This window comes from Podarcis filfolensis (genome assembly GCF_964270895.1).
Source record: "Podarcis filfolensis genome assembly, chromosome: 10".
NCBI classification, from domain to species: domain Eukaryota; kingdom Metazoa; phylum Chordata; class Lepidosauria; order Squamata; family Lacertidae; genus Podarcis; species Podarcis filfolensis.
In genome coordinates, this window is record NC_139612.1 from 45,973,250 (window position 1) to 45,996,850 (window position 23,601).

Genomic DNA, 23,601 nt, shown 5'->3' on the forward strand with positions numbered 1-23,601 from the left:
TGGCAGTGAACATAAATTTGGGATCCCTGATCTAGGTTCTGACAGACTGCCATACATAGCTGATGAATGCATTAAGTTTGGTGGGCCACACGGGGTTGGGTTGGAAACACCTGCACAATTCTCTCTGTACATTCAAGAGACACACAGTTGCACATACATTTGCTTTAGGATCAATATTTTAGCATTAATCCACAAATTTGCAAGAGGGGCTCTGAAAAGCTGGTACAAAGTTGGATAGGCACCAGTGCACAGATATGGTGGGGTACCCTCATGCAGTCCTCAGGAACCCTACTGTGATCCTTTTCTGGAGTGTAGACAGATGAGAGGTCACAGGCAAGGGGACTTGAGCAAAGCATATGGGAATGGTGAGGACCAGGAGTACTAAATAAGCACATCTTGTGGGCATCACACTTTGATTTCAATTATTCTATTATGCCCTCCTTTCCCTACCACAAAAAAATGAGGAAGGGAGGAGCTTATTCCCCTCAAGGAGACCACCTTCTGCTGATCAAAACATCAGGAACTGTGGAAACCACCTCTTTTCTGCTCTTCCCAGAAACATATTGACAAATAATACAACCACAAACTTCCTATCTGGGGACCATTAACTTCTGACTTATATCAGTGTCGTTCCCCCCCCCCCCGACACACATCTTGAGCTGCCAGTCTCAAACCCCAGGCTGAGAAAATTTTCCCAGGGACAGCTTTTCCCCATCACGGTATGGCAACTGGAGAAGCAGGAGCCTCTGAAGAAATTACTTTTTCTATGCAACTCAACAAGCACTTTAGGAGTTTGGCACTGGCATCCTTACACCCGTCCTACACTCTCTGCAGCTAGTGGTGCTAATGATGATGGTAGCGGGAACTGGAGAGGGACGGAGAACCTGTCCCCCTGCCTCGCCCATTTTGTGGGCACCACAGCTCCCATCATGGGCCATGCTGGCACTGGGGGTGGAGGGGGTGATGGGAGTCAACAACTTCTGGAGGGTCATAGGTCTCCCATCCCTGGAGCTGGTTAAGCAGAAGCAGAGGAGAGCAGAACTTATATCACCGTGTTGCAGAGAATGTCCAACAAGTGCAGCTTTTTTTCAATGCTCCCGTTGTGAGCTGCACCTGTCCCAAATACCTTCCCTTGATGTCGTTATTAAAGGCACAAGGCGCCCTGTTTTCTTTTGGCTCTGGCAGGAGAGCAACACGCCTCTTTCTTTGCACCTGGCCCGCCACAGGCTGGTGGACTACAGCTCCCACCATACCTCTCCATGGGGCATTTTGGCTGGGTCTGATGGGAGCTGGAGTCCCAAAACACCTGGAGGGCCACAGGCTCCCCATGCCTGCTTTGCACAGATCCACGAACCCACCTCTCGCACCCTCCCTCTCTCGCTCCCAGGCTACCACCCTCGCCTTGTGCTCCCAAGACAGGAGCCGCCTCCTCGAGAGGGGAGCCCAGGGGCCCCGAACCCTCCCCTTGGCCCCGGAGAGCTCCCGCCCCTAGCGCCCCCCTAGAACAGGCTCGGTTGCTCACGCTCTGCAGGAGACTCCTCCTCGCCGCCGCCATCTTTACGCAGAAGCAACATCAACCTCCGCCCTTCCCCTGGCAAGGGAGAGGAGGAGCAGGCGAGAGGAAGCGGCGAGAGCGTCCGTCGGGCGGACAGGAAGCGTAGCGTCGCGCCAAAAAACAAAACACAAAAAACTCGGTCACGGCGCCCCCAGGAGGACAGAGGGAGGCATCGCAGGCGACTGGCTCTCCCATCTTCTTCCCCACTTGCTGGAAGTTGTTCTGTGTCAGGTCAAAAAATGAAATTGCAGGCATTCCAGGGGACGCGGCGGGTGGGTTGTACGCGTATTCCGGGGAGAACATAAGAGGAGCCCTGCTGGATCGGACCAAAAGGCCCCCTACCTGAGCATCCTATTTCCCACCCTGGCCAAACAGGCGCCTCTTGGGAAGTCAGGACGTGAGCTCCATATCCGCATCCTGCTGCTCGTCCCCAGCAGATAATATTCCAAATGGAGGCATCTGTGATCCTGGAGGTGGCAGAAGGACCGCCGTTGAATAGCAACAACCACTTCTCCAAGCCGTTCTTGGAAGGGGGTGGGCTATGGGGCAGAGAGGCTCTCGATGGTGATAGAAGGGTGCAGTGGGCAGCAATGTGCCAGTTGCCTTTGGCATCTTAATTACACACACACACACCCCCCGAAGACAAAGAAAGTTGCGTTATAACGAATCAGACCACTGGCTCAGTGTGCAGTGACTGGTTGTGATCCTGAACGTAGCAAAGGCATAATCTTGAATCCTTTGCATGCACTGAGCTGTTGTGGCTGTACAAATCTGTCCCATATTTGTGGTGGACGTCATCAGTGGTGAAGTGACTGGCTGTGCTGTAGCTCCGCCTATGCACCATCAATATGTGTGGCACTACTTCAGAGTGTCCCTGCCCTGAGGAGCTTACAATCTTAACATTTGATACAGGAGGAAGATGGAAGCAGAGGAAGAATATAAGCTTATTTCAATGACGGATAATTAGACTTGACAACAGAATCTGTAGGGCATGGGAGCTCTCTCTCTCTCTCTGTATGTGTGTGTGTATGTCCCCTGGTCTTCGTGGAAAAAGGTAGGTTTAAGGAGCAGACAGTGGTGGCACAGGCAGGTGATCTAAGAGGCAGTTCCAGCCATACATAATGAACTCAGAAGCATCCAGTACAATGAAGCCTGGAATTGAGAATTTGTTCTTGTGCAAACCCATGGTTCATATAAAGTTTATTGCACTCAGCTACTTCACTTGGGTTATATAAGTGTCACCTACTGGGAGATCAAAAAGTTTTGAGCTGGCGAAGCCTACGCTACTCTGAAGCTACCATGGTTACCTGTGTCCTATGCAGCATGACCCTAGGCTGGTGTATTCATAACCAAGCCCTACTGATTTAAATAGGGCTTACTGCTAAGCAACTGTAGAGAGGGAGATTATATAAAATAAATACCTAAATAAATAAACTTATTGCCTTCCCTTCAATATTAAAAACAGAACAAATTAGTCACATGAATAAGGTGGATTCAGAAAACACACATCAAAGGCCAGGGTAAAGACATATTACCTCATCATTCCCTGAAAGTTGTGCAGTGAAGGCACCAGAAGCACCTCTGTGGGGAGCAAACAGGGGTTGCCACAGAGAATGATGCCCTTTCCTGGACCACCACTTTCTGGGGGTAGTGGATCTACCAAGTGGGCCCCTTCCACTGATTTTAACACCTGAAGGCAATGCAGGGAAGGAGGCCGTCTCTCAGATATTTGGGGCCTGAACACCATGAATTATGCCTGGAAACAGCCAGCCAACAGCCAGAAACAAACGGGAAGAAGTGTGGCCTGATCTTTTGCATGCTTATTCAAACTCCCACAGAGTTCAATGTAGCTAATTCCCAAAATAGGTATGTACAGGACATCTTAATGTCACTGCTAGCGGCATTAATCAGCAGCAACCACAGGCTATATGGGAAGACTACTCATTACATAGCCTTAACTCACGGCTAATTTTTAGAAAGGGGTAGGTGGCACTCAAATCTATTTATACCAGCCGAGTATGAGTTGTTGGGCAGATCAACACTCTATATTTAAAGCATATTCAACACACATTTAAAGTTTGTGACTTCCTCCAAAGAATTCTGGGAACTGAAGTTCCCCCTCACAGAGCTACCATTTCCAGCACCCTTAACAAACTAGTGTCCAGGATTCGTGGGAGGAAATAATGTGCTTTAAATGTATAGTGTGGATCTGCTCCAGAGTTAAGAGAAATCCACTTTGCACTTACTCAGAGGGTCACTTTTCAATACTTCCTCCTGTTCCAGACCTAACCAAGTCTTTCCTTCAGCAGCTGTTAACGTAGGTACATACGTATCTGATACTGCTCAACTTCGTATGCACTTGTCTTCCACTGAGTCAGATCATCAGTCAAGGGAGCCCACATGGTGCTGTCCAGATGTTATTGGACTTCAACTCCCATCAGCCCCATTCTGCATCACCAATGGTTAGGGATGATGGGGGTTGGAGTCCAATGTCATCTGGAGGAAACCATATTGACTAACCCAATGCTGTCTACTTATGCTAAGAATGGCTCTCCGAGAGCAAGTTCTTCATGGGACAAGCTCTTTCAATGGGAAATCCAGTGGCAAGAATTAAGAAACTCTCAGCCCCCTTAACAAACTATAGTTTACAAGAATGTGGGGGGTGGGCAGTGGAAACGCAACCATTACAAGTGGTGAACCAGTGCTTTAATTATACGGTGCAGATGTGTGGAAAAACACACTGTACAAGGTTTTCAAATGCAGATATAAATGATCAATGTAACGTTTAAACCCAGGGGGAAGAAATCATAACACCACCATTACAATTGTTTTTGAATGTAATAACTTTATTGATAAGACACACCAGTAGTTACCACCTTCACTTTTTTTAACCACAAATATACAGGACGTCGTAAACACAGGTGCCAGGGTGGCAGGGTTTATGTTAGTTGAGGGAGACATACTGGAGGAGAAAATGGGCCAGTTGGGGTAGGGCTTGTAGTTCACCGGACGTTTTGTAGATCCTGTATGGAGCAGGCCACCCTTTCATTGTCACATATGTATGCATATACATATGCATAGTTTTATATTATACATATATAATATATATACTATACAGAGGCAGTAATGCTGTAGATGAGGGCTGTAGAGACCCCACGATGTTATCAACGCCCCAGGAGCAACGAGAATGTCAGAACAAGTCTTTGTGTGCGTTGCATGAGGCAAAATGAACTGAGGTCTATGATTTCGTATTTTCAAACATGTTCCAGTTTAGATTCCTAAGACCAGACTGCCTGTCTAGGCATACGAGGTTCTGCCCACGTGTATGTGAAGCTATGGGGGACTGGCAGCATCAAATAGCGAGTCTCTCTTCCATTATTCCCAAGATGTGCGAGAAGTGAATGAAGTAAGTTCATGTGCCTATCTGGAGCTGAAAGGAGACCTTATTTTTGCTGCATTGGCTAAGGAACTGGAATGACACTGAGCTGGTTTGCACTCTTGGATATTGCTGCATCAGAAGGGCCTCTATCTAGAGATGGTTGGGGAGGGCACTTAAAAGACTACAGTAGACACACAGAACTTCCAACTCATCAACCAGTAAACACAGATCTCAAGCCAGTAAGTTCAATAAACACTCTTGGTTTTGATGCCCGCTTGGGACCCAAAACACCTGAAGGGCGCACTACCAGGCTGGTGGTGGGCCACATTTGGATTGGTGGGTCAGAAGTTGGACGGCCCTGGTTGACAGTACTGTTTTGACAGGGAGATGTCTCATGTGCTTAACAATATTTCTCTCTGTGCGCATGGCTTACATTCCATGAGTCTGAGTAACTCAAAGCTGTAGGGTGCATTCACACTACAGAAGCATCATGCAGTATCCAAGCGCAATGAGAATGGGTTTTTAATAGCATCAATTTAGAACTGCTTCACATTTGACTCACAAGATTATGTCAAGAGTTTCCCATGGGAAACACAAAGTGTGAAAGGCAGGCGTGTGTTGGTAACACACACACACACACACACACACACACACACACACACACAGGGATGTATCAGGAAGCCACACTTGATCCCAGCTCCCTGCATGTCCGCTATGTGCAAGTGATGCTCATTGGTCCTTCACACTTGACGTGCTGACTGAGGGAAAGACTGGTATAATTCAGTTGCTCTATAAACTATGAAATGGTTTGCAGTAATCATATATGGCAAATATTTATGTGCAACACAGTGCTAGACTGTAGCTTCACAGGATACAAAGATATTCCAGCACATAATCAAACACCAATCACTGGAGTGCAATTTCTGGGTATCCAGAATTATCTCCTCAGATGCATGGAATGCCTGGCCCACTGAAGGATGCCCAGATGGGCTTGCACAGCATGTTAACCAGCATCGTCACACACATTTTCTGGCTATATGGACACTCTTTGTGCAATTAAAACTGCTGTGAACGTACCCAAAACGATTGTTCTTGCACCAATCAGTTAAAACAGAAAATATACCAACAAATACTAACTGGGAATCATCAAAGAGCAAGGAGAAAAGGCCAAGATGGGACACTGGCCAGGACAGGAGTAGAACCTAGTTTTCTTTCCAGGTGAAAGTTTTATCACACATGGTAACAACAATTCTACAGGTGTCCCAGCACTAATTGCAATCCATGGCCTTACATGCTTTCTTCTTGGACTGGGACCCCCTGAACTTGACATATTCCACCAGAGTGATGTGCAGGGTATTCTCGTAGTTTTGTGAGTGTGTTGTGCATAACCGGGAAAAGCATTTCTGTTTGGTCTTAGGAATCTATCCATATGTGGCAGGGAAGGAGATGTAAAAACAATCCCCATTGCACAAGTTAGGACTCGGTTTTTACGTATGTAGTTTAACACAGTCTTGGCCTATACCCCAAGGCAAAACCCATTTATAAATCTGCTAACAGAACAGATGTTGAAAAATGGACCATCTCCCTTTCCACCCCCACGTGAAAAGCATGCAATGGACTCCCATAAAACTTTGCTGCAACACTGGGTTCCTCCCCCCTCCCTACCCTCCAATCCCATGTTTCTCTCTTTCCCTCCAGGGGGAGAGATGAAGAAAAGACCTCTCCTTGACCACAGTTATAAAGAAACCCACTCAGTAAAATGCCCACCCACCCGCAAGCCTAAATATTAGGCCATCCCAATAGAAGAGGAACTCTGGGATGGAGAACATTTTCCCCTCCCTCAAGCCCTGTACAATATTGCTTTCTCTTGGGATCATAAAGCGAGAGACTTTGTTCCTCTTTGTGCTTTATGAGTAACAGGCTATTATACCCCTTGTCTCACTCCCTGCCGGCTTCTAGCCACACACAGTATTTAGTGGATCTCTAGAAAGGAGGTACCAACAGAGGGGATCTAGAGGCAATTCCACACACCCACACTCACACCAACATGCAAACCACACACCAGAGGAAGACCCATTGCCACTGCACTGGCTCCTTCCCATTGCATCCCTTGAGAGAGGTCCCATGTCTTCTCAATTTAAATAACAACATGCTATTTAAAGGAAGGCTTCTTTCTTGATGCCACAGCTGTGTCTTATTCAGTTATCTTTTTCCTAGCTGGGTCCTGACAAAGTGAAACAGTGGCGAAATGACATCTGCTTCAAACACTGTTCTTTGCTTACGTTTTAAAAAAATGTATGGCAGCCTTTTCCAACTTGGTGTCCTCCAGGTATTTTGAATTACAACTCCCATCAGCCCCAGCCAGCACTACGTCGAAAACACCTGGAGGGCATCAGCTTAGAGACTTGGCTACAAATTGGTCAAACTATTCCTGTCACGTTGGCAAGGCCAATTATACATACGTTAAAGACCAAGATTGTGGGAGCTTCATAAAATTCAGGTGACTGCATCTGATGCTTTCAGCAATATGAAGACCCAAAGCAGGCTTCTCTTTACATAGGAGAAGGACTATGTAGTATCGGAACTAGTGCGGCATATTCAGGTGAGCACTGATTCTTCATTCTGGGCTCAGAGCTATGCGCTCCCTGCATTCTTGACAGGTAGTGCTCTGTTCCTGATCTCTAAATTGTAATGCTACAATCAAAATGTTCTTCAGGCCTGTTGTGTGCCTTCCTCTAGGATATATTTCTTACCAGTCAACTGCAAGACGTCCTAAAAAACGTTTTCTTTAGACTGGCTCTGGGAAAATGCTTGTCACTGGGGCATGATGATGCAACTGGAAGCAGGCAAGCATTTCTACAAATGGATGATTAATAAGTGAGGAACTAGTTGGTGTTTGCTAATTATGTTCCACAGATGATTTTATGCAGCCACTGTGGCTCTGAGCACATATAAAACATTCTTTTAACAAGATTGCCTACTTCTTGTTGCATTACGATACTCCACTGGCAAGCAATCACCCAGAGGAGACTGAAACATTTACAGGGCCTTGGTTTGTGATGTTCTGGTGTAGAAATCCATAGATCTCATCATAACTATATAGTCCTTAGCTCACTAAGTCTTACAGCTGACCAGCAAGGAAATTATCTCCTGGGATGTTGAAAGCATGAAACTCTTAAGGTAACATGCCTGAGCTACAGAGCCACATGAACTGAGTGCCAGCTATCAGGAACCAAGAGATTAAGATTCAGAAGGCAGCAGAGTGTCTAGGGCAAACAAATGCCACCACCCTACTCACTTTGGGTCACTTTTCACATTATATTTCCCTATTTATGTGAAAATACAAATGGCCAACACAGCTTTTTTATTTTCTTTTTTGGTAATGCTGAAATGATCAGATACATATAAAGAGCTATGGGAGGTTTTTCTACCAAATGTTTTAATGCATAGCTATCTACAGATTGAATGATTATTCATCTGGTCAGGAATAACAACTACAAGAAGCGAACGGGAAAGCTTGTAACTATTTCAAATAGATTAATTTGAAAAAAGATAGTGCTGTGATGTCAATGTGCTTCCACAGATGATTTTAGAAGCAAGGGGTGTGTTCTCTTTGTAGCTCTCTCAACCATTTATTGAATGCTTAGCTCATGCAGGGTTAACGGAAGATGATCATAACACAGTGCAGGCACTTTCACTTATCCCACCCAATCTAGAATAGTCAGGCTCTAGTTTACTAACACAACCAACTGTCTTTTCTCCCAGCGTGACAATGTGTTCACCAAATGGAAACTCTGGTTTCATTCTTCTTGAGCCCAAAGATAGCAGGGGTGACAGATGGTCTGCTCAGCCCTGGAGCTAAATTGGCTTCCCTCTTAATTCCAGGAAAGCTAGGGAATTTGTCCAGTGGAAGAGACGGTCTCTTTATCCCACTTGGCAAAGGCTGCCATGGTTGTAAGCTTGAATAGCCCAGTGTCCATGCGAGCCAGTCCCATTAATTCTTTCTCTTCCATGTTGTTGTTCATCTCAAGGATTGCAGTCACAGAGGGTACTTCTACGTGACAAGTTAACGTGTAGTAAAGTAGCCTTCCCCAGACTAGAGTCCTCTGCATGTTTTGGAATATTCATCATTGCTGATCTTTGGCTATGTCGGCTGGAGATGTTGGGAGGTGTAGCTTGTAACATCTGGAAGGCTCCAGGTTGGGGAAGACCCTACAGTAAATAACTTCTGCTTTACTACACTGCACACCAAGTAAATTATAGAATCATAGAGTTGAAAGGGACCCTGAGGATCATCTAGTCCAATGCAGCTGACCCTGACATCTTAACATGGCCCTGTGTTAACTGATGCTTTACATGTGGCCTGCAGGGAGGTTCTGATACACCTCTTTTTAGAAGTTCATTATATGTGTATGTGCAAAAACACCTTTAGGATGTAATCCAATAGACACATTTTTTCAAAAGTAAGCCTCCCTGAATTGACTGAGGCTTATTTCCAAGTAAACGTGTATTGGATCAAGTTGTAGGTGTGGCTTATTCTCCCCGATACTTTGTACAGAAGGACAAATTCCATATAAACCAAGAGCAAAAATCAGCTTTGGAAGCAGGGAGCTTTCTAATGAGCTACAACAAAGCTACAATAATTTTGCTCAATGGAAGCTTGATTTACAACACGGTGAAGATGGGTTAATATTTTCCGGGAATTTTGGCACATTGAACCATTTCTGCCAGTGCTCTGATGTGCCCAGATTACAAATAATCTAAGCCTTTTTGCCAAGAACTTCCAAACCATTGTAGGTAGCTATTTTCCCTATTGAACTTTGCTCCGCACTATGTAAGCCTATGGCAATCTCTCCCATGTAATCGCCTCTGCCCTGGATTTGGGATCCCACTTCACTCTAGTCCAACCCTGTGTTGAGTCATAAATGAGACACAGCTGGAGTAACATTTAAAACTACATGTTCCTTTAAAACTACATGTTCCTGTGGATTTTGGTTGTGCTGGAAAAATTTCCTTGCAGACCTCCTTGCAGGTTCTCAACACTTTTCCTCCATTAAAAACAAACAAAAAGCAAATGATCTCAGTTCATCAGACCATGTGTTAGCTTGCCATGGAATGGGTAGAGAATTATATTCCTCTCCCAGGAATAAAGAGCTGCCTCGTACCCAAAACAAATGCTCACAGCCACTTTGTACTTTTTCAACTGGGATTAACTTTGACCTGCACTTTGCTCTGAGCGATGCAGTCGCATGATACCTCTGCCACAGGCTCAGACTGCAGTTGGGGGCTCCCAATGGCTTCTCCAAAAATGCAAGCTGAGCGAGCACCCAAGCACAATACATGCTTGTTATAAAAGCTTTACATACCCAGTTAGAAAAAACAAGCACTCTTATCGGGGTCAAAATGTTTGTGAAATTTAGCGAAGCGAGTATCCTTTTGTAGCTCAATACTGTCAACTCTGGCAAGGAATGGATGTGAATCTTTGTAATTTCAGGTAAAGGGCAAATCACAGCCCTATTTGATATCACTGATACCACACAAAGCTTACACATCACTCGCCCTTGCTTGCATGCCTGCATGCTCACTCACTCTCCCAGGTCTGCCTACCCGTCTAAGTCCTGTTCTCTCTTCTCACTACTCACACACAGACATGTCAGCCTCGGTTACTATCTCAGCCAGTCATTTCCCCCCCCCCCACTTGCCCTGCAGCCGTGCTTCCCCCACCCCATCCCCCCCTACAGAAAAGGGTGAATTCCTGCCCTCGGCAGCTTCTCCTACAAAGAGAGGGCGACATTGCTCTGCAGAATGGACCGCAAAACACTTTGCATTCAACAATTTTGCTTGGGTGGCGAATTCAGAAGTGGGGAAGAGGTGTCGGGGCTGTTGCTTCTCCCCACCCACCCTGTTTGTTTGTTTTTAAAAAATAAGAAATAAAAACAGAGACCCTAGAAGGCTGGAGAGCGGCCAAGAGCCCCCTCTGACTCTGATGCACCTGTGTCTTGTTTTGCACCTTGGCTTGTTGGTGGCAGAGGGGAGCGGGCAGAGGGGGAGGGAGGGGGAGGGCTCCACCGTCTCTCAGTAGTCCTGGGCTTGGTACCCCTGTGCCTCAGCATCAAATGCATCTGCCGAAGGGGCCTGTTGGTACGTCCCCATGCTATCTATAGTGTCATCCTCGTTTGCGTAGGGAGCGTAAGGCATGCCAGCCTCCTGGCTCGGGTCCGTGTAGTCCTGGGAGAAGAGGGCTGAGTCGGCGCCAAGCTGGTATCGCTGGAATGCCAGGAACGACTGGCCCACCTTTAAGGGAGGACGCGGCAGTGCGGGAGAGGTTTCCGGAAGGGAAAGGGCATTTGGTGGGGGCGGGGGGGGGGGAGAAGGGAAGCATACCGAGGAGAAACAAACAGAAGCCGGATTAGTAGTGGTTAGTGCACAAGACATTAACTTAGCGCATGAGACATACCGTAATTAACAAGTTAAAACGCAAATACACCCTAAAGCAAGAAGAAGATTTGGCACACTCTAGAGAGAGTACAAGTTCAAGAAAGAAGCCACAGAGAGAGAGCAACTGGGGAGAGGAACTCATTTCAGTGGGAGATGATTTGGCAGAAGGCTTGCTTCCACAACCTGTTGTACGTATCTCGCTGTTGTCATGAAAAAGTCTGACAGAAGCAGACTAATGTGGGTGCTCCAATTCACCACACAGAAGGCGGCGCCTCTTTCTGGGATTGGATGTGCTTGTTTAGTGCACACAAGGCCTCTACTAAGACTAGGTTTGTTGAGGGCTTCAGCCCAGGCCAATTTCCTGCTCATTCAAGGGGGTGGCAGAATCAGTGCAGGGCTGGGTAGCCAGTTTGGCAGCATCAGCATGGGAATGGCAGCAGTGGCTTGGGGGGAAAAGGTATCTGATTTTTCCAAGGACTTGCCCTGGGTGACTACGGATTAGGGATCGGAGGAAGACTGACATTTTACACACGCACACACAACCGCACGGCCATTCAAGGCAGCTGTGCAGAGGCCCGGCTCCATCACTAAACCTTTGTTTGTGGAATGCTGTTTGGCAAAACAAAGAGTGTGGGAGGTGCAGGGATTGTGGCTCTTCAGCTGCCCTCTGACACAGGTCACATCTGCACCACAGGTTTAAAGCACGCTTGCTCCACTTTAACAGCCATGGAGAATCCTGGGAACTGTAGTCTGCTAAGGATGCTAGAAATTGTAGGTCTGTGAGGTCAGAGCCCTTGGTAAACCACAACTCCCAAGATCCTTTGGGGGAAGTCATGACAGCTAAGGTGGTATAGGAGTGCTTTAAATGCTTGGTGTGGATGTGACATAGTCAGCTTGGAGATTGTGCCCGGAGAAGAGAGAGCCAAGAGGACATGAGGAGAAACAGAAGTTTGATTTCAGCAGTGACCCATCATGGTTAAACATATTAAGACAGGACTGAGGCAGAGAGAAAGGCACATGGTTGTTATTTGGCATTAGTTATTTGGGGAGAAGGCACAGCAGAGAAGGCACAAAAGAGGGAACCCTGAACAGTATGCAGGTGTACTTTGAACTATTTAAGAGGTAGGGGATAGGTGAAGCCCTCCACAATTCCAAGGGGTGCTGGTGGTCTCTCCCTCCCTCCCTCTCTCTCCCCTCACCCCATCAGCTGCACAAATTGCGTATATTTTATTCCTCTTTCTCTCTTATCTTCCTTCCTGCCCCTGAGACTGAAAGTCAGAAATACTTTCACTCCAAAATTTCCTCCCCGATATGCCCATTTTTAATGGGGGCTGGGATTAGGGGAGCACTGGCGGGGAGCTAGGGAACAGTGTGTTGTATTCTTCCTGAAAAGTAATTTCTCCGAGTCTCCGAAAGGCCAGAAAGGTCAGGATGCCCTGTAGGGAGAGAACAGGAAGGAAGAGGTGGGTGGGCGTGAGAGAAGAGAGCTGGTGAAGGAACATAAGCAAGGCCCCGGAACTGAAATAAGGACTCCCGTGGAACAAAAGGGGAAGGGTGTTTAAGGTCTCTTTGGCAGAGGGGAAGGGCTGGGATGCCACTGGAGGGCCTCCTTTCGCTCTTGGCATAATTGTCAAGGGCAACTGACCCCCTCCCTTCATCCAGAGGCAGCTCACCTGGTAGGGAGCAGTCACTATGCTAGTTTCCTGTCAGGTGGGCTGCTGCCTGGAGGTCTGTGTGACGCAAATCCAGCAGGCTCATCTTATGTTCTGATGACCTCCCTGCCATAGTTACTCGAGGCACTTGGTGTGCGGTTTCTGGCTACATCTTTTCTTTGGGTTTCCTATGTGGTTGTGGACTGTTAGGTTTCAAAGAGATGTGGGCAACTAAATGTATGGCCGGTGAAACTGTCCAACGTTTGTTTGTTTTTCCGGCCAATGATTATTTTGGCTCGTAAGGTGACTTCCTAGTTGGTGGAGCTGGAGCCTGAAATGAGGGAACTGCATTGCATCTAGTAAGACTGGAAGTGGAGACAACAGGATGGTGTGTGAATGACATCCATAGCTCGCTAGCCAGGTCTGGGCCTGTATTACTCACCCAGGTGAAGACGGAAAAGAGAGAGAACGTAATGGCTGCTCGGGCAGCATCTGCTCCTTCGTTGAATGGGTTGTTTTCTTTCTTTGAAACACGCCATTGGTCGGCCAGGAAACAAAAGCTGACAAACCAGAGGAAGGCCCACAAGCCTGTGAAAAACCACCATCAAAAGAAGGAGGAGGACAAGGGAGGACAAGGTTTAAGTGAGTTTGAAGGTGTTGCATTCCCCCAGCCAGCAAATACCCTACTGCAGGCTTTGCAAACCAGGTGCCCTCCAGAAGCCTTGGACTACACTCCCATCAGCTCAATGGGAGTTGTAGTCAACTGATGGGAGTTGTAGTCCAAAGAATCTGGGGGGCATCTTGTTGAGGAAGGCTGCCCTACAAATCTATTTCACATACTGGGACAAAGTCCAATTGAGTAGCCTGTTGCAAGGGCATTTGATATGGAACTGCAGGTTAAAAGGCAAAATTATCACCTTCTCAGTCTCATAGTTGCCTCATAACATTTAGGCCCCAACTTCCCTATACATCTAAAGCAGCATCGTATCACTTTAAGCAGACGTGGCTCCCCTTGCCCCAAAGAATCCTGGGAAGTGTAGTTTGTTAAGGGAACTGAGAGTTGTGAGGAAACCCCCAGTCCCCTCATAGAGGTACAATTCCCAGAGTTCCTTGGGAAGAGGGAGTGACTGTTAAACCACCACAGAGTAGAGGCAGGGTATAAATGTAATAATAAATGAAAGAAGTGAGGAAGTGACATCCTCTGGAGCTGGGGTCAGCAAACTTTTTCAGCTGTGGGCCAGTCCACTTTCCCTCAGACCTTGTGGGGGGCTAGATTTTTTGGGTGGGGTGGGGGGAGTGAACAAATTCCTATGCCTCACAAATAACCCAGAGGTGCATTTTAAATAAAAGTACACATTCTACTCATGTAAAAACACCAGGTAGGCCCCACAAATAACCCAGAGATGCATTTTAAATACTGTAAAAGGGCACATTCTACTCATGCAAAAACACACTGATCCCCAGACTGTCCGCGGGCCAGATTTAGAAGGCAACTGGGCCGGATCCGGCCACCGGGCCTTACTTTGCCTACCCATGCTCTGGAGTGATGAGGGAAGGCAGTTTCAGCAGCAGTGAAATCCCTGCACAGTGGATATATCCAAAGGAATTGCCTGGCATTTTGTCCACTTCTCTCAGCTCCCCTTGCTTCCAGAGAAGAGAGCCTTATGCCCAAGGAGACATCTATCCATTTACTCCTGAGGATCCCTTGCCTGTAGTTGAGCACTTCTCCAGGAAAGCCAGGGTTTCATCTGGCATTTGAGGCGCCACCTTTTCCTCAGGTTTGGGACCTGTTCAGCCTCAAAGTAGGAGGCTGATCTCACCCTTGTGTATGGATGGCCCTTCCTTGGCCTATTTGCAGGATCCTGGCTCTTCATCACCAGATGACCCAGGGCTTGGTGGAAGGCTGGGTCCTCCTGGTCCTCCTCTAGCTGTGAGATATGTCACCCATTCCCCTTCTCTTTTTTTAAAAAAAACCCCTTTGCTTACAGTACTGCTGGGCAAACTGCAAAGCACAGTGCAGGTGACAGCCACCTGCCATCTTTATTTGCTTAAAAATTAACATGTGCATTATTTATTTATTGCAAATCTGGGTCAAGGGTCCAATGCACCATCCCCAGTCCTTCAAGTACCTAGTAAGGCCAATGGGTCTGTCCACTTAATTCATTGGGCATCAAAAAAAGAAGCGCCAATTGCTCATTTATTCTTGAAATGCAGCCTCTCTGCAGAACTGAGCCATACAATTAAACATTGTATTTGGAAGCTGAAGGATGAACAGCTCCAAAATCAACTGCAGCAGAACTCCAGACTGCATACACAGCTACTGGAGTCTTGCCAAAAGCCCAGGACTTGCTTGTTTGTTTTAAAGGAGAAAATGTGTCATTGAATCTTTTCATACTTTTGAAGGGTCCCTGGTATGACCTGGTTGCTGGCCTTTATACCCAGAAGAGTTGTACATGCACTAGGAATGCATAGAAAAGCAACACCAGGAAGCAGTAAGAAAGAAAGAAAAACCACTCTAGAAATATAGAAACAGAGCCTTGTGTATGATGAGACAGACAATGGGCTGGACTTGCTAGCCTGCTTGATTTCAGTGGATCTACTCTACGTATTACTAAGTCTAGCTCCAAACCAATGTGTTTTTCAAAGCACTGAAGGCAGTTTAGAAGAGCGGTGGCTGCCTCACTCCCACGTCCTCCACTGGTAAACAGGTTTTGCAGGTTTTAGTATTTCAAAAGAAACATATAGGTACACCTTAAGACAAAAGAAACGTATAGGTACACCATAATAAGTGGAATCTCTGAAACGACTTTCAGCTTCCTTCCAAGCTATCTCCGTCTTCAGTCTTAAAGTAGAGACTACATTATAATAATAAAGCTCAGCATTCATATTGTTCTTGAGAACATATGAAGTACTGCAAGGGGTATCCAGCCAACTCACTCAGATTAAGACCAGTGAAATCAATATGGACTTGTTTAAAGTTCATAGCAGAGGCCAGATTTTAACTGGGAACTTCTTAATTCAGCCTCTTATTAGCTCACAAGCAAGTGTACTTACTTACTTACTTCCAAGTAATGATGGCTAGGAGGATTGAGCTATTAAGTTTAAAATTTGCTTCCGTTTATTACCCTTCACTGTGTCCGAGTGCTCCTTACTAATATAGTCTCTTCCTGGCTGTATGCTGCCTAGCTGCACTAAGGAACTTGCTAAAGGGAAAGAAAACTGTCCCTGGATAAGCTTGCAAACTTAATTACAAGCAGAAAAATGAACCAGCACTGAGCCAATGTCCCTTTCACGCTGACGTCATTAACTGCAGGAGAGCTAGAATCCAGTTTATTGAATGAAGAGGATGTTTTAAGAAGGAGTGGAAAATTTACTTAAAGGACAATAAGAGAAACAGTTTGTACCATTAATGAAATAATGTGTGTTGCCTGCCGGCACTTTTGATTTACTTCTCAAAAGGCACCATCCTATGTTGGAACCCAAGTGCTTTTTATAAATCAGTCCTCTGTATTATTATCATACCTAAGAAAGACATGGGCATTGCCAAGCTCCTTCTGGTTTCTTGGAAAACCCATAAGGTCCCCAGGCAGATTACAAGAATATATTAATACAGCATTAAAACCAGATAAAACAATTTACATCAGGAGACTAGGGTGGGCCAATGTATATCTGTCAAAGGCCAGGATAAACTGAAAGGGGTGTGTGTGTGTACGTGTTCGTATATAGTCCTTTTCTATATATATATTTACTCCTTTCTTTTTATATAGACATTTATTTATTTTAAACCATGTTTTCTTTGGGATTCACCTCTTGCAATGAGAGTGTTTATCTCATTTTGTTTAATGCCCTAGAGAGCTTTATATTCATAGCTGGAAGTTGGGTGATAGAAGGCTTAAGAAGGCAGAGAAACACTTTTTGCAGTTTCCAAATGGCATTCCAGGGAACCTTGAGGATTCCTGGATCTTTGTCAGCTCTTCGCTGAGAAGATCAGTAATGGCAGGCTGGTTTCTCTGAAAGGTAACTTGCTCACCACTACCAATTTCCCCCTACAATGCACAGCCAGAAAGGAGCTCTAGGGTCCAACCCAATCCAATGGGCATTTTTACCATGTTGTCAGAATCACCTGCCTGTTTGTATGACTGATGCTCACAGAGACAAAGGATGGATGAATCATAGCAAGAACTCACACATGAATTAGAACTAGGCTTAAGAGAGAAAGAGAGAGAGAGAGAGAGAGAGAGAGAGAGAGAAAGGAGCAAGGAGACGCATACAACAGGCTAGAAATAATAATGAAATCACAGATGAAGAGAGAACTGGAGGAAAGCATCAAAACAAGAAGCTCTGCATTAATTATGGAGGGGATGGGAGAGAAAAGAGCCAGAGCCAGAGAAGCCAGGCATACAAAAGATGATGTGGTTATGAGCGCAAGGATTTTCCTCCTGGCTCTACAACCCTCGAGCTGAAAATATTAGGTGCGCATAAGCTGCTCCAGCTCTAAAACCTTGCAGCGGTTTTCTGTTCCACTTCAAGGATCCTGGTGGCTGCATTGGCAGACTATTCCCTGTGCTGAGAGAGAACTGCCATCGCAGCCCCAGGCTGACTCTTGCCTCTCTGCTCCCCCATTGCACTTGCATTTCAGTTTGGTTCTTATGGTTCACAGGAAGCAGAAAATAACTTGGGCCTTGCTATGAGAGTCAGGAGTTCGACAGAGTCCTTCAGAGCCCCCAGAAAGCACATGGCACACTGGTTACAATGGGGCTTTAATTTGGTGTATTTGAGAGTGACTTTAGATTCATATCTGTTTTGAGTGGAAAAAGCTCATTAGCAATTAGGAGGCACCGTATTTTTCGCTCTATAAGACGCACCAGACCACAAGACGCACCTAGTTTTTGGAGGAGGAAAACAAGAAAACAAATATTCTGAATCTCAGAAGCCAGAACAGCAAGAGGGATCGCTGTACAGCGAAAGCAGCAATCTCTCTTGCTGTTCTGACTTCTGGGATAGCTGCGCAGCCTGCATTCGCTCCATAAGACGCACACACATTTCCCCTTACTTTTTAGGAGGGAAAAAGTGAGTCTTATAGAGCAAAAAATACGGTATTTCTGCAACCCAACACACCACCACCCTGCACTTAAAATGTCTGGAAAGCTGCCATTCTCATTTCTGATTTTGTCCAAGAGCTCTCAAGCAAAATATGAAATTTCTAACTGGGGCGAGAGCAGGGGATGAAAACCTCTCCAACTACTTTTATTCATTACAGAAACAAGCCCAAAACTAACATGTAACTCCCCTGTAGGTCATTTTGTCTTTCGCTGCAGGAATTATTTGTGTACTCTTGCTTACATGAACATGACCAATCAACGATCGTTTTGTGGGTTAATCTTGGCTCACTGGTGACCTTACTAGTGACAGGTGCAAACTACTGAGCCTAAGACAGTCTTGCCAACTAGTGTAGTGCAGCGTGAACTAACATTTTGCAGTTATTCTGCAGGGACAGATCCTGATCTATGTGGGCGTCATTTAAATCAATTTGTTCTGTACAGATATCGATCCTTGTCCTTGAGCACGGAAGAAGTTACACTGCAGGTCCAGTGGCTTATCTGAAGACAGGTCAGCCAGGACATGAACCAATTTGCCGTCCGTTGGACAAAGAACATATACAGAACTGGTCAGATAAATGATAAAATAGGAAACAATTAAATAAATAGGAATGTATGGAGCAGTTTCACAATTGAGACCCCTGGACTGACAGCAGCCATCTCAGATGCTTGGGACTGAACCTAGGACATTCTGCATGCCAAAGCTGTCTCCTATCATGGACAATTTTGCAGTCAGGAAAGGCTTTGGGGCAGAGATCTAGGGCCTCATTCAACAGAATGAGCAGCTGATCGCTTCCCAAAAGCAGCAGGGCTGGCTTACCCTATTTTGAACCATTAGCATCTAAATGGGAGGAAAGGACAGGACCATCAAACCAGTTAAATCAAATCTATAAATTACCTATCTCCCCCATTCACCACTGAACTAGGGGTCCTCCCCAACCCGATTGGGAGAAACAGGAAGACAAACCAATAATAAAAACTGGAAGGGGGAAATGAAGATGATGGAAAAGAGGTGGAGGCATTTCCAACTGTGGTGGCTTATCAGTAAGTTTATGAAATAAGACAGGCCTCTGTGCAGCCCATTCCTAGGCGTCATTACTAAGCCCCTCTGTGGACAATGAAACATACACTCAGCAAGTGTGCACAGGACTGCAGCCTCCTTCACAAAGAACCATGGTATAAACACAACCATCCATATGGAAACCTCTGCGGTACTGATCCGCTGGAGAGCTCACCAGAAACACCAATATCAGAGAGCACAGCTTTCTTGCGGTCCTTGACGCTGCTGATCTGTGGGAAGTAGACATCGAGCGCCAGGTAAAGAAGGCAGCTGAGGAAGGCAAGGACTCCCACGGTGATGCCATAGTTGCAGGCGTTCTGGTTGCGATTGAAGATGCAGTACTCTTCCTTCTCATCCGGCCGGTTGACGTAGCCTTCGTTCACAATGCCGCCAAACACAACGATGGAGAAGAGCTGGGTGCGGGGAGGCGAGAGAGGGGTTAAGAAGATTTCACGCTACATGCTGGGGATACAAACCAGCCAAGCAGAAGCACTTGTAAGACCCAACTCATTTAAATGGAAGATTTATTCAAAATCATTTCTAAAGCCTTTAATATTTTTCCCCAGTCTCTACACCAGGCATAGGCAAACTCAGCCCTCCAGATGATTTGGGACTACAATTCCCTCCATCCCTGACCACTGGACCTGTTAGCTAGGGATGATGGGAGTTGTAGTCCCAAAACATCTGGAGCGCCAAGTTTGCCTATGCCTGCTCTACACAGTACACAGTATTAAAAGACAGCTAAGACAAAAACGTAACCTAAAATGAATAAAACAGCCTGTAGAACAGGAATTCGGAAGGTTCAAACACATAAGACAGGGTCTGATCTTATGGTGGAGGGAAAGCTTGGGCAAAATTAAGCCAAGCTAAGACTTAACTATGCTGCAGTGTGTGGCTGGATTGTACCCCAGGTGTTTTAATGCACTATTTTAGAAGCTCCCTAGATCTGAACAACCCCTCCTTGCTTTCAGCCATCGCTGGTAGCTAATCCAGCTGGAAGATGCCTGAGAACGGAAGCAGTGTTATTTCTAAGTCACCCAGAACTAGTAATTCGCCACCCGATTCAAGCACCCACTCAGTCTTCCACCTGCCATCTCTGCAATCTATTTTTCCTTCTGTTAGCTCAGTATTCCTGCCACCGCCTACTTTCCTTTGCTTAGCTGAATATTACAACTACTACTGCTACAGTTCTCCACTCCCCATTCACTTATTTAATGCTAAAGCACACGGCAACTATTGCTGTGTGGTTTTTTGTTTTTTAAGTCTGCCTAGCACTGGAAAGGCATCAGCCTCAGCACCAGAAGAGTCTCTGTGGGGACAGTTACTAAATCAGGGCGGTGCCATTGAAAAAGCTTCCACGCAGGCCTCCGATGGCCTGACATTTGATGGGGTGGGGGAAGAGGGTCCATTTGAGGAATGTCTTAATAATACGATGGGCTTGTTTGGGAGGCAGTGGTAACTTAAGGTAATCTGCTCCCAAGCTATTTAAGGCTTTTTATACAGATTAAGACCCAGAGTAGTGATTGTAAAACTGGGGAGGTGTTCTACCTCCCCATCTGCGGTCACTCAGCAATCCCAGTATATAGACAACCTGACTGTACCTCTGGAAAACGTTCAGATATAGTTTTGCAAGCATTGTAATCATGGAGTTGTCAACAAGATCATCTATGTGCAAACATTTCCCTCTGAAACATTGGCTCCCTAAAATCACACACCAATGCAATGGGTTTGCACTTTCCCAATTCCCCCAACCCCTTGGACCACTTGAAAATTGCTGATTGTTTTGGTAGACTGCTTAATGTTGTTGTTTTTTCTGCCTTCCAATGTGCTGTGCTAGATGCTGTAACTGTATTGTTATTGCTTGTTTTATTTCTCATATCGTATAATTTTGAAATACAATTAATTAGAACTCCATAGAATTCCATATCAATCCGCTGTCCTTTAAGAACAGTGGAGGGGAAACGTTTGGTGTTCCATTGATGATCTAGAGAGCAAGGGGTTCTGCAATTGCAACTTCTCAGTGACATCTCTGAAACTCTGGAATAAGTTCCCCACGGAGGTGAACCTTGCTGCATCGCTGCTTTCATTTAGGAAACAGGTAAACACACACTTCTTCCACCAGGCCTTTGTTGGAGAGGAAATGTGAGGAAGAATAGAGGAATTGCAAAATTATGTGATTGCTGAAACAGTTCTTATTTTATTTAAAAAAATTAAAAATTGTCCAGTAGCACCTTAAAGGTAAAGGGAATGGACAGTTAGGTCCAGTTGCAAACAACTCTGGGGTTGCAGTGCTCATCTCACTTTATTGGCCAAGGTCATGTGGCCAGCATGACTAAGCCGCTTCTGACGAACCAGAGCAGCGCATGGAAACGCCGTTTACCTTCCCGCTGGAGCGGTACCTATTTATCTACTTGTACTTTGACGTGCTTTCGAACTGCTAGGTTGGCAGGAGCAGGGACCAAGCAACAGGAGCTCAGCCCGTTGCGGGGATTCGAACCGCCGACCTTCTGATCAGCAAGTCCTAGGCTCTGTGGTTTAACCCATAGCGCCACCCACGTCCCTTAGACGTGGTCCCTTAGTAGCACCTCAGAGACCAACTAAATTTGTTCTGGGTATAAGCTTTCATGTGCATGCACACTTCTTCAGATCCCATCTGAAGAATACCATCTGAGGTGCTACTGGACAATTTTTTTCTTTTTTTATTTCGACTGTGTCAGACCAACACGGCTACCTACCTGAATCTTATTTTAGTTTGCCATTTTGATATTTTATATTATGTATTTTGCTTTGAATTTGCAAACTGCCCTGTCAACTGTTTGGTAAAAGGTGGTATAGAACTCCTTAAATAAATATGCTCAAAAGCACTTCAAGTGCGGAAAGGAAGAATCCGAGGTATACCTTGATATGGAAAGAGTCTATTTCCAGAACCCAGACAAGGCTTCTCAGAGCCTACAGAATCCAACACTACTGATAATGGTTCATCCACACCTGAACTAAGAAGTCAGAATTGCTCCACTCAATTCTGGACTGCGGTTTTCTTTCCTTTTCTATTCACAGAGAGAAGGGAGACAAACTGTGCTTCCCTTGAAGCTGTCTGCCTGAAGCAACCGTTTTCTAAACCCTGTTTCTAACAATGAAAAATGATCTGGCCACGTAATAATTATAAAAAAGAGAACTTCTAGCTATTGATTGGGAGCAGAATGAATTGGCTGTCTGCCTCCTGACCCGATCAATGCACATGGGAAAGAAGAAAAACCCTTCTCACAACACGCACCAGATCAGGAGCCTGGTGAAAGTGAATACTGTACATTGTGAAGACTTTAAATTCCGATGAGGTCTGGGGAAGAATTCCAGTGTCCAGAAGATGCAATTTTAAGCATCCTTTACCATTTTAACTGCCCCCCATAGCTTCCTTACTCTGCTTGCCAACTCCTTTGGAAAATACTTTGCATATCCATCTATTTCCCTAAAGCAAACTGTTATGGTGAGGTACAGTGGTACCTCTGGTTATGAACTTAATTTGTTCCAGAGGTCCGTTCTTAACCTGAAACTGTTCTTAACTAGAGGCGTGCTTTCGCTAATGGGGCCTCTTGCTGCCGCTGCACCAGCAGGACACGATTTCCGTTCTCATCCTGGGGCAAAGTTCTCAACTCGAGGTAACTCTTCCAGGTTAGCGGAGTTTGTAACCTGAAGCATTTGTAGCCTGAGGCATTTGTAACTCGAGGTACCACTGTATTCTCCTTGCATTGCCACCTCCAGAAATCAAGGCATGCAAACGTGCGATTTCCCCCCTTCTGGCCCCAGTACTGCACAGTAAACTGAGCAGTTAGCGTAGATGAACCTTCTGAGTGCCATGTGATGCCTGTAGCATGATACCCATTTCCAGCAGGCTATTAAGCCCTCCTGAGTATCATGTGATGCCTCTGCAACTCAGCCCATTAATGTTCCTTGAGCACCAATTGGAAGAACTCTTGTCATTCTCCCTCGCCATCCTACTATGTTTTTTAGTTGGGCTCTGCATGCCTCTTTGCTCCCAGCCCTTAATTCACCATGATTCCCCGTCAGTCACGAGGTTGCTACAATATCTCCCTTGCTGAAATTTTATAAATTGAGTTATGAAAAGGAAATTGTTCTGTTACATAATATTCCTCGCTGGATTTATAATCAAATCTACCCCGGATGGAACAAAGCAAATGCTTTTCTTGCATTTGCAGGACCACTTGCCAAATATAGAGAGAGTTCCAAGTTCACAGCAAGAAAGACGAGGAAACTGCTGGCTACAGATTATCCAACTCCCATTTCATTTCTATTCAGCCATTCACAGCTGCAAGCTTTGGGTATCTCCAGAGAGCCAGGAACGAGATTATTTCTCCCTTTGCGTATTCTTATTTCTTACTTCATTTATAAAAGTAACATTA

General features: G+C 45.7%; 1 protein-coding gene across 5 annotated transcripts in view; it reads right to left on the reverse strand.

Annotated features, from left to right (window-relative positions):
• Positions 1-23,601, reverse strand: part of LOC310743558 (TGF-beta-activated kinase 1 and MAP3K7-binding protein 1) — a 54,632-nt gene that overhangs the window by 9,465 nt on the left and 21,566 nt on the right. For 2 of the 5 annotated variants that reach the window (XM_083573890.1, XM_083573889.1), the window contains exons 2-3: positions 19,359-19,596; positions 13,467-13,612 (exon numbers count right to left, since the gene is read on the reverse strand). In XM_083573890.1, coding sequence (XP_083430016.1) covers positions 13,467-13,612; positions 19,359-19,596 — 384 coding nt within the window. Of the gene's footprint in view, positions 1-1,522; positions 1,657-8,356; positions 12,809-13,466; positions 13,613-19,358; positions 19,597-23,601 lie in introns of those variants that run through there. The other 3 variants (XM_083573893.1, XM_083573892.1, XM_083573891.1) reach the window with 3 other exon arrangements.